Genomic DNA, 10,956 nt, shown 5'->3' with positions numbered 1-10,956 from the left:
TATATATATATATGTGTGTGTGTATATATGTGTGCGTGTATATATATATATGTGTGTGTGTGTGTGTGTGTGTGTATATATGTGTGTGTGTGTATATATATATGTGTGTGTGTGTGTATATATATATGTGTGTGTGTATATATATATATATGTGTGTGTGTGTGTGTGTGTGTATATATGATTTATTATACATACTAGATTTATTAAAATGGTTTGGAAACTGTGGTCCACCTGATCTCACAACAATGGCTGCCTATGAACAGAATATCCAAGAGTACAGTAGTTGTTCAGACCACGAAGCTGGATGTTTCAGCTGGTCCTCAGTATATAATAGTGAAGAAGCAGGCCCTAATGTAACGGCTTGCAGGGAAAAGGAACCAGCTTCCCTTTCCCAAGTCCTTTATGTAGTCCGCCTGCAGAGGGCGTGGCCAGGTTAGAGGATAGACTTCCAACCTCGAAAGACCTGGGTTAGGTTAGAGGATGGACTTCAACCTGGAAGACCTGGATTAAAGGTGGATCTTCCTACTTCAAATGATTCAATTAATTAAAAATCCCTCAAGCATGCCTGGCCATTTTTGGGTTTGAATTAATTTCGGATGTAGTCAAGTTGATAACAAGAACAGCCACTAGAGTGAGCAAAGGCCTCAGTTGACGCTTTGCGCCCCACATACCCTTTGGGATGTCACACGCTATCACACAACCATGAGACTTGCAGTGACACCAGCTTTCATTTCCTTAGGAGTAAGATGCATTAGTTGGTTTTTATTGTTTTTTTATGATTGATTTTCTATATATGACTAATGCTTTGCCTGTGTGTATATATGTGTACTGAGTATGCTCCTGTGCCTACATGTATGTACGTGTACCATGCACGTGCCTGTGGAAGTCAGAGAGTGGCTTTAGATGCCCTGGACCTGGGGTTACAGATGATTGTAAACCATCATGTGGGTGCTAGGAATTGAATCCTGACTCCTCCCCAGGAGCAGTAAAAGGTCTTAACTGCTGAACTGTCTCTCAAGCTTTGTGTTTTTTTGAGACAGTCTTTGGATGTAGCCCAGACTGGCCTGGAACTTGGGACAATCCTACTATTGTGCTGTCTTTGAAGTGCCGGGTAGGATTTCACCCAGCATCGCAGTTTTCTTTTTAAGAACAGGGGTGTGTCTTTCCTTTGACTAAGGTGTGTGAGCTTGGGTTAAAATGGTATTCATTGTCTCTTCAAAAAGTCTCAGTTCACCTGACTTACTGTGCTTTCTCAGTAAGAGCTACTTTTAAGCTCATCAGACTGCTGAAGTATCTCACTGCTAAAAGTTCAGTGAAAAGCTCTGCACAAGTGAGGATGGGTGTGTGCACGATGGGGCGGAGCTCTGTCCCATCTGCTTCCTTTTAAGCAGGGTGGGGGAGAGGGGAGCAGGATGGATCACATACATGTAGCATGTGTGTCCTTGCACCTTCTTACGAGAACGACATTGAGGAGTCAAGAGAAGCAGCTCCTTTGAGTTTCTCAGAATAAAAGCGATTACTCCTTCAATTAGGGCTAATAGTGTTTTATGTGTGTGTTACATAACACACTCTGAAAGTCTTAAGAATTGAGCAGCTTTCCCTGCAGTTTCCCTCGCTGGGGAGCTAGATCCAGAGAGACAGATCTAGAAGGTCCTGATGAGGGTAGCTTGAGGAAGGAACTGCTCACACGCTTTTCACAACTGCTTTTGTGCTTTGTTTGACGTGGACCAGTCTCCAACAGTGGCTTTCAGGGCTGCAAGTGTGGTTCAGGGGCTTTCAAAATAACAGCCCCATGGACACAGGGAAAAGTAGTCTGCCGTCTGTCCATCCGTCATCCATCCATGCATGCATCCATCCATTCACACCAGGCCAGAAAACATATTTTCTATAGTCTTCCTCTCTCCATCCTTAATAGATTCAATTTTTAAAATATTTCAATTTTTTGATACAGGGTTTCACTATGTAGACCCAGCTGACCTTGAACTCACAGAGATCTGGCTCTTTCTGCCTCCCAAGTGCTAGGAATAAAGGCATGCATGCATCTTGATGCCTGGCCCTTTAGATTTTAGTTGTTTAGCCAAAGTAAGTATCTGCTTTATGTAAAGATATCTTTCAATCTTAATTACCCTATCTATCTATTTAGCATAGATTTTGTTTCTTAAACTCTGTGTAAAGGTAGTTGCTAAGTGGCTAATGATCTTTTTTTCCCCCCTTGTTAGTTAGAGCCTGGCCCTTTAGATGAAATCCAGATTGCAACCATATTACGAGAAATTCTGAAAGGACTTGATTATCTACACTCAGAGAAGAAAATCCACAGAGATATTAAAGGTAAGGGCTGCTCTTTTTCTTTGTTTTATGGGGATAAGGTTTCTCTGTGTAGCTCTGGCCATCCGGGGAACTCACTCTGTAGACCAGGCTGCTCTCAGACTCAGAGATCCACCTGCCTCTGCCTCCCAAGTGCTGCCATTAAAGGTGTGCGCCACCACTGCCTGGTGGTGAAGGCTATGCTTGTTTTCATTTCTTTGAAACCAGAAGTGGCAGAGCCCACTTCTGTGCTTGCTAGCAGCTCTCTTGTCCATTCTGCTTATCTCGGGTCAGGGTGGGCTGTTTTCAAACCCCAGGGCACCTTGCTCTTAGGGGCCGTCATGCTCTGTGGGGAGACCATGCTTCAGCTTCCAGGGTGACCTTGGGAGTAACAGCGCCTCCGGCCTCCTGCCTTTCTTGTCTTTCAGCGGCCAATGTTCTGCTCTCTGAACACGGAGAGGTGAAGCTGGCTGACTTTGGGGTGGCTGGCCAGCTGACGGACACCCAGATAAAAAGGAACACCTTCGTGGGTACTCCCTTCTGGATGGCGCCCGAGGTCATTAAGCAGTCCGCCTACGACTCAAAGGTGAGAGCAGTGTTGTGGGCCTCATCCAGATGCTTGACCCTTGTGTTTTGATCATGCGACATTCTGTCTATGCCCGAGGTGGGTTACAGTGATTCTGTGACCTTGGTTAATCCTTCTCCATCTCCTGCTACACCATTGGCTCCCTTGTTCGTCTGGACGTTGTGGCTGGTTTGTGTTTGATATGTTGGGGACCAGGAAAGAGCAGGTGTGAGGAGGGGCGCAGCTTGGGCATTCTGAGACATGCAGACCCTAGATGGCTTGGGCTGTGGGGGTCCAGACAGTTAGTAGAGAGGGCCGAGTATGTCTGCACGTGGAGGAGGCTGCAAGACCCTTGGCACAGTGGGTGAGGGGCAGGGTCTGGACAGAGCTCTGCCCGCTCCAGGTAGGACATCTAGAGAAACGAGTCCTCAGAAAAATCCCACAGCGGAGTGGGCAGGCATGCTTCCTCAGTGATTGCATCTGCTTGTTCTGCTTTGTTTCAGGATCTGTATTCTCAGAGGCAAGAGTCAGCGCACACGCACACGCACACGCACACGCACACGCACACGCACACGCACGGCTGGCTGTGGTTCCTTGTTGGTTTCTGGTCCTAATGCTTCTACTTTTTCCATTTGTCCTTTAGTTTTTTATAATCTTGTAGTATAGACCAAAAATGGCCCAACCATTGCTCAGGTCAGAGACCTATGCACAATATGCGTGGTCATCGCAGAGAATTGGCTTTCCTGAGCACCAAACTTTCAAAGCAAAAAAAATATTTAACTCAGAAATGTTCACGGGCTGAACACTGGTTTTTCTTTCCATTTGCTCCTTCCTTCCTTCCTTTCTTCTTTCCTTCCTTCCTTCCTTCCTTCCTTCCTTCCTTCCTTCCTTCCTTCATTCATTCATTCATTCAAGTTACGTGTCTGTGTGAATTGTGCCTGTGAGTGCTGATGCCCTGGAAGGCTTCAGGCCCACAAAGATGGTATTAGACAGTTGTGAGCTACCTGACATGGGTGCTGGGAACCAAACTCGGGTTCTCACCAGAGCATTATGTGCTCTTAAATGCTGAGCTATCTCTCTAGCCCCTCAAAACAAAACAAACCCCAAATTAGTTTTGTTCTGTAGCTGAAGTCTGACAGTCTGACACACTGGTGATCTCCTGCCTCAGCCTTCAAGTATTAGGATTACAAACATGTGCTAGCATGCCTGGCTTGTGTCTCTGTCTTGTCTTTCCTTTCTTTCTTGGACTCTCCCATGTGTAGCAGATTTCTGGCCTCTTTAAATGGTGTATGAAGCATAGGATAACTTCTCTTTGGAACCTTGGGTACTATTGTAAGGTATATGCCATTGTGGCCTGTCTTTGTGGGTAAGGATACAGGTATCCCTTGTTCTGGCTGACTTGGTGAACTCACAGAGAAGCTGATGGCGTGTTAGCTTTTGTAGGAACTCTGACCCTGTCATCTAGCACGCAGCAAGAGTACTTCAGGTTAGTCAGGTCTGTTCTCTGCGTTTGTTGCTTGTTGGTTCCATGTCTTCTGGAAGATGACTTCCATGGCTGCTTCTCATCTGAAGCCCTGTCTTCTCTTGGTCTTTTTCCTGAGTTCTGTCATGTAGGAAGGTGGGTGTATTGTCTGCCATTTGCTGTCTGTATTCGTGTCTGGGTTTCGGTAGGAGAGAGACTAGGATCCAGGTTCTTCTGCTCTCCCTGGTCATTCTCTTTCAGTTGTAGTAAATTAGCTTGTCAGCCATGACCCTTAGGACTTGGGGCTCAGGCCTCCTGTTTCTGTTGTATCCAGGACCACTCACTTTCTTGTTTCCCAGAGAGCTCTTCTGATCTCCCTGTTGTACGAGATACCTCTCTGAAGTGGATCCTTGGTGTAGTTCAGCTATTGTTGTGGACAGGGACTGACTTGACTTGCCTGACTCATCTGAACCCTCAGGTGCCACATTTCCTAAGTATAATCATAGCCAAGCAGTCATGTGTGCTGGGGTTTGGTATTTGTGCTGTTTGGAGAGACATCCTCTCTCTTCCTGGTCTCCATTTGTTGGGGTACATTGCATTTAAACACGTTTGGGTGTTTTCATGGCTTCTGATCACATACCAAATGGCTTGGTGTCCTGGATGTGCCAGCTCCATGTCCAGGTTTGTCAGTGGGCATCAAATGACAGGACCCTGCACAAGTCCTGGGGGAAGGCAGCTCAGCCAAGCTAGAACTAGAGGGGTGTGGGGACGCTGGGTGTTAGAGTTCACTGCCACACACTTTTCACCTGGGTGGGTTTGAGTATTTCATGGTTTGGTTTAGACAGGCTCCATTAGAGAGCCCAGTCTGGTCTTGAACTTTCAGTTCCTCTGGCCAACCAACTTCCATAGCAGGGGTTACAGTGGTCTGCCACCATTCCTGGTTGGGTTCAGGATATTCCAAAGAGGAATCTCAAGTTGCTTGGCAGCCCAGGAACTGGCTAGTCACTCCATGTACGTGGGGCTGAGTAAGCAGGGACAGTTCCTTGCAGGCTTGCTGCCTCTAGGTGCAGTCAGTGCACAGCTAACCTTAAGCCTAGACCATCACTATCAGGCCTTGTAATGGGATAAACTGAGCAGGCACGTGAAGCCTAGAGATCTGGATGGAGAGCCATTGCCAGAGGCCCTATGGGTGTGGTGAGACACTGCTGTGCCTAGGAGCACGGGAGTAGGTGCCAGTAGTCATGAGGAGTGCAGAGGGAGCATGTGAGAGTCAGGCCTGCCTCAGCCCTCCTGTACCTCCTCTTCCTCCTGTGTGGCTTTCTCTCTTCCTCTTGCCACCTTCATGGTGCTAACTAGAGGCACGGTGGTGGGGATTTCTAGTGTTCACAAGGATGCAGGAGAATAGCACTCCAAGAGGTTAAAGGCTGGAGATTGTCCTGGTCCCATGCTCCCCTGCATAGGTCTCTCTCTCCACCTGTGCCGTAAGGCCTGGACTGGTGATGAGTTTGTGGTGCGGTGACAGGAGCAGGTGCCACTCTCCGTCCTGTCCCCATGTCCTCTTTGCCAGCCTGTTTTGTCCTGTTTCACTGGGTTTGAGCTCCTGACAGCCTCACTTGTAGTAAAGTTGCCCCGAGACTTGTGTTCCTTTCATACAGTGAGTATTTAAGGAACACACCGTGCACGGAGGTGACAGACACAGGTCTGGGCAGTTGGAAAGCAGAGCTGTTCTAGTGCCGAGCCTTGAGTCTCAAGTCAGACTCTGTGGGACCTTAGGCTGGGAACACACTGAGAGAGAAACAGATCCGATGTCAGGGGTGCTTAGTGAGGGCTTTAGGACTGTGGTAACTACGGTGACCACAGGCAGCTTGAGGAGGACAGGGTTAATTCACCTTACAGTGTACAGTCCCTCATGAAGTCAGACCAGGAACCTGGAGATAGGGACTGTAGCAGAGACCACAGAGGGAGGGATGCCTCTTCCTGGATGGCTTAGTTTGCTTTCTCTTACACCAGGGCCACCCGTCCAGGGGTGATGGCTCTGCCCACAGTGGTCTGGGCCCTTCCACATCAATCATTAAACAGGGAAAAAAAACCTCACAGGCTTATCTCCGGGTCAGTGTGATGGGGCGTGTTCTCCATTGAGGTTCTCCTTGCAGCTTGTCAAGTTGATAGAAATCCAACCAGGACAAAGGGAAATGACACCCAGAATAAGGACTTGAGACCTCATTCTTAAAGGTACTGGGGAAATTGGCAATAGAGACTGTTATTGATTAAAGGACCTTGGGCAGCCTAGTCATTTGGGAACATGTGGACTTTGGATCCTAATTCAGATAAAGCAGCTATGGAAAGTTTTATGATTTTTAACCAGTTGGAAAGGCTCAGGTATGACTTGCTGTTAAAGAATCATGGATACTCCTTGATAAACTCACTGGAAGTTGGAAATACTCATTTTTTTTTCTCTCTCTTTCTTGCCCATTCTGGCATTCTAGCTGTGCTGCCTGGAACATGGGCTGGCTGTTGCTGCCCAGCACCTCACGAGAGCTGCTGTGCACACAGCCCGGGAAAGCCCCAATTCAGTAGCTCCATTTTTTCACTAGTACTGCTAATTTTAGTGTCAGCATGGAAAGCCCTGTTTGGCTGGCATGTCAAAGTACTGGGGGGAGGGGGTTGGCAGGTCTCATATAGCTTCTGTCTGTTTGCTTGTCATCTCTTTCTTTGAGACAAGATCCTGTTGTATAGCTCTAGTATTTTGCTGTGTATGTAGCTTGAGCTGGCCTCAAACTTGTGGTAATTCTCCTGCCTCTGTCTCCTGAATGCTGGGATTACAGGTCACTTTACTTAACAAAGTCTGTATGGAAGTGATACTGCTGTGTGCTGTATGTATGATTGTCTTAATGTTGTCCATGTCTGTGTGTTTGACCATTTTTATAATAAACATTCTCTAGCGCTGATAGAGCGCTTGCCTAGTGTGAGCCTCTAGGTTTGGTTCCCAGCACTAGAAACGAAATCAAACAAAACAAAAATGTTTAAGTTCTGGGCACAGTGGTAGTGTAGTCCCTTCACACACCCTTGTAACTACCTTCCTCATGAAAATCAAGGGGACAGGGCGAAGGAGAAGCTGTTTGTCTAGTGTCGAAAGACCCTGATTATAAAGCTGGTGTTTGAGACCAGGGTGCCTACTAGGTCTGAACAGCAGTGCCTGGCACCAAGGGGTGCTGCTCAAGAGGTGAAGTTCCTCCTGCTCATGTGCTCCTGTTGCTGCTGCAAAGATTCCACAAAGCACACCTGACACAGATGTGCTGCCGACCTCAGAGGTAGTCAGTCTGGATCGCTACTGTAGCAATTTTGTATTTGAATGTAGTATTTGCTACATAAAGTCTGTCCACTTGTTTCCTGTGTTAAAATCATGCTAAGGGCTTGTGTTTCTTAGTTCAGAATAATGGTCTTTTTCAGAACCTGAGATTGAAGCCTGTGTATTCACCCCCACCCCCCATCCCCTCGTGCTTTCTGAATGCCTTCTTGCTCCATCTTTAAGCTGCTTTTGTCCTTGCAGGCAGACATCTGGTCCCTTGGCATCACGGCCATAGAACTGGCCAAAGGAGAGCCTCCTCATTCTGAGCTGCACCCCATGAAGGTGTTATTTCTCATCCCAAAGAACAACCCTCCCACACTGGAAGGGAACTACAGCAAACCCCTAAAGGAGTTCGTGGAGGCCTGCCTGAATAAGGAGCCGAGCTTTGTGAGTGTGCCCCCTTTCTGGAGTCTCACCTTGGTCTGGATTTCGTCTGTTGGGGTTGCTCCAGCCACTGTTTCCAGCCATCTCCCTCATCTCTTGCATCTTGGCAAATGAGTCCGTCCTCTCTCCCTCCCTCCCTTCCTTTGGTTTGTTTTGAGGCAGGGTTTCTCTGTGAAGCCCTGGCTGTCTTGGAACTCTGTGTGTAGACCAGGCTGGCCTTGAACTCACAGAGATCTGCCTGCCTCTATCTCACAAGTTCTGGGCACCGCCACTGCCCCATTTCTTTAATTACAGATGCTCGCTTTTTGTTGCCGTTGGCATCCTCTTGCCTTTCGGGATTTAAGATGTAATTATTTTGTCTTAGATTTTTCTAGCATCTCATACCTCATTGAGCCTGGAGAATATTGTACTTAGTGTTATGGGGTAGGATCATCAATTTTTAATATTTATAGAGAAAGATCAGGCTGTAAAACTAGAAAGCTGCTTCAGTAGTAGCAGAGGGTCGACTCAAAGGAAGGAAGTGTTCAGATTCCAGTTGTCATGTGCTAGGAAACAGACACACAGCGTACACGTGAGCCGCCCACTCTGCCACCCTGCCTTTTCTCTCTGTGTTACTCAGTGGTAGCAAAGCCCGCGGGCCTTAGCTGCTCTGAGTTTTCCTCAGTTTTCTCTGAGAAGCGAAGGCAGCCTGTGTGTTTTGTCACGCGTAGCCCTCCATGCCCTTGGTTTGTTTTGGGTTTCTTTGAGCAGATTTAGATGTGCCAAGGGCTTTTTCACTGAACCTGAAGAATACTCATGGAGGGTCCCCATGAGCCCTTGTCTGAAATTGTGAGAGAAGATGAATTTCACAGGAGCATCATATGCTTCCCAGGAGGAGCCAGTTCTGGCAAAGGGCTTAAAAAGGACAGGCAACACTTTCTCAGCTTGGGGTGGGGGGTGGGGGGTGGGGGGGAAGGAATGCAGGTTGAGGTCAGCAGGTCAGCATTTGTTTACTGGGGCAGGAATCAGGTGGTGGTGGGTGTGGTCTTGCATGTCAGTCCAGGTGTTTGATTGTTATATCATGGTGCCCTACAGTGTAGTAGAAGAGAGACCCAGGTGTCTGCACAGCTTCTAAGCATGTACAGTACTGGTTTATTCCCACCGTGGACCCCTCTATCTTGGATTACCCTTGGACCCTTAGATGTGAAGGCTGCAAATCTGAGAACACTTGGGATGTTTATGGAGTGTCACAGCCAGAAGATAGGAGGGGGTGAGGAGGGATCATTGAGGCCACTTGGCCTCTCAGAGATTTCTGTTAGAGAAACTGCTGTTCTTGACTCCTGGAGCGAGTGGAACTGTGGTCTGCCAGGCTGGTAAATCTGTTTTTGCTATCTGTCCCTGGTTAGACCACTCTGTCTTGGGGAGCTTTTTGCCAGTAGATGAGGAAGACACTGGCTTAATCTCTGGCTATGCCATTTGGTTGTAGTTGTGCCATGTTGAGTGAGCTTCAAGCTGTTGGTCTCAGTCACCAGCGTGGGGATAGATGCACGGACCTACTTTTCTTAAGGTGGGAGTGCTAGTGACTGAGGGAACCCAGGCAGGAGCCAGGAGCCAGTCAGGTCCTGCCCCAACCTCTTCTTAGTTGAATTGAACCTGTGAACTCAATCTAGGGTATTCACCTAACACTATAGGAGACTATAAAGAGCATGTCTTTCCATTAACCAGCATTTATCACGAGAGACCAAGTAAAAACAAGATGAGCTCTCTCAGATGTTCTCACGAAGTTCTTTGTGGAGTTCTTTGCAGCAGTTCTCTTGCATTGGTGAACTGCCCTGGTAGGATGCTTCAGTCCTTGTTGGAAATTCTCTCCCATTTTCCCTGTGCCCGTATACTGGGGCACAGGTATGGGATGACTTCTCCAGCAAGCCTGAATGAAGAGCAGACTCAGAAGCAGAACCCAGGGCTGCTCCGTGGTGCATCTGGCATTTTAACCCAGAGCTCTCGCCTGTTCAAGTGGGACATAGTGGGATGAGGAAGAAACTCCCTCTTGTGGTTATCATTTTGACACGTCTGTTTTCCAGAGACCAACCGCTAAGGAATTATTGAAGCACAAATTCATAATCCGCAATGCAAAGAAGACGTCCTACTTGACTGAGCTCATCGACAGGTACAAGAGGTGGAAGGCGGAGCAGAGCCACGAGGACTCCAGCTCGGAGGACTCTGATGTGTAAGTTGCCCTGTGGGCTCTCCATGCCTGTAGCAGAGATGGGGTGTGGCTAGGGGAGGGGGGCAAGCAAAAGAGAGCACACACGTTGAGCCAAGGCCAGAAAGAGGAACTGCAGAAACACTGATGCCCAAGAAAGGCTAATAGTGAAACGGCAGATGTGTCCTTAGGAGAGGCATGGTTGCTCTGTGCGGGAGGAAGCAGTGGCGGTGGACGGGGTGGGCCGGGGGTCATTAGTCTGGGCAGTGCAGCCCCTGGCCTGGCCCCTGTTGGTGAACTTGGTGGGATTTCTATTCCAAGAGAGACAGATGGCCAGGCGTCTGGAGGCAGCGACTCTGGGGACTGGATCTTCACAATCCGGGAGAAAGATCCCAAGAATCTGGAGAACGGGACTCTTCAGCCCTCAGATTTGGAAAGAAATAAGGTATCACATGCCCACCAGCCAGTGACACTGGGGAATATGCTCACAATAAGCTGCCATGAGAACAGACGAGGGCCTCAAATCAGCTCCTTGGTGGCATTTGACCTTAGGGAACTGACAGGTTAGAGATGGAGTTCTGTCTGGCTATCTGAGGACTGAGATGTGGGCCTCAGTGTGGGTGCTGGTCTGCCCAGTGTGAGCATCTGAGGACTGAGTGTGGTTGCTGGTCTGCCCAGTGTGAGCATCTGAGGACCGAGTGCGGGTGCTG

At 48.2% G+C, this 10,956-nt stretch overlaps 1 protein-coding gene across 1 annotated transcript in view; it reads left to right on the top strand.

The window, feature by feature from the left end:
• Stk24 (serine/threonine kinase 24) overlaps positions 1 to 10,956 on the top strand; it is a 92,334-nt gene that overhangs the window by 73,082 nt on the left and 8,296 nt on the right. Inside the window, exons 4-8 of the mRNA XM_028771746.1 lie at positions 2,220 to 2,328; positions 2,733 to 2,890; positions 7,882 to 8,067; positions 10,125 to 10,270; positions 10,568 to 10,691. Coding sequence (XP_028627579.1) covers positions 2,220 to 2,328; positions 2,733 to 2,890; positions 7,882 to 8,067; positions 10,125 to 10,270; positions 10,568 to 10,691 — 723 coding nt within the window. The remainder of the gene's footprint in view (positions 1 to 2,219; positions 2,329 to 2,732; positions 2,891 to 7,881; positions 8,068 to 10,124; positions 10,271 to 10,567; positions 10,692 to 10,956) is intronic.

The sequence above is a fragment of the Grammomys surdaster genome, unplaced genomic scaffold (genome assembly GCF_004785775.1).
Source record: "Grammomys surdaster isolate TR1022 unplaced genomic scaffold, NIH_TR_1.0 65, whole genome shotgun sequence".
In the NCBI taxonomy this organism is placed as follows: domain Eukaryota; kingdom Metazoa; phylum Chordata; class Mammalia; order Rodentia; family Muridae; genus Grammomys; species Grammomys surdaster.
The sequence above is the reverse complement of the archived record's forward strand: the minus strand, read 5'-3'. Positions and strand labels throughout refer to the sequence as shown.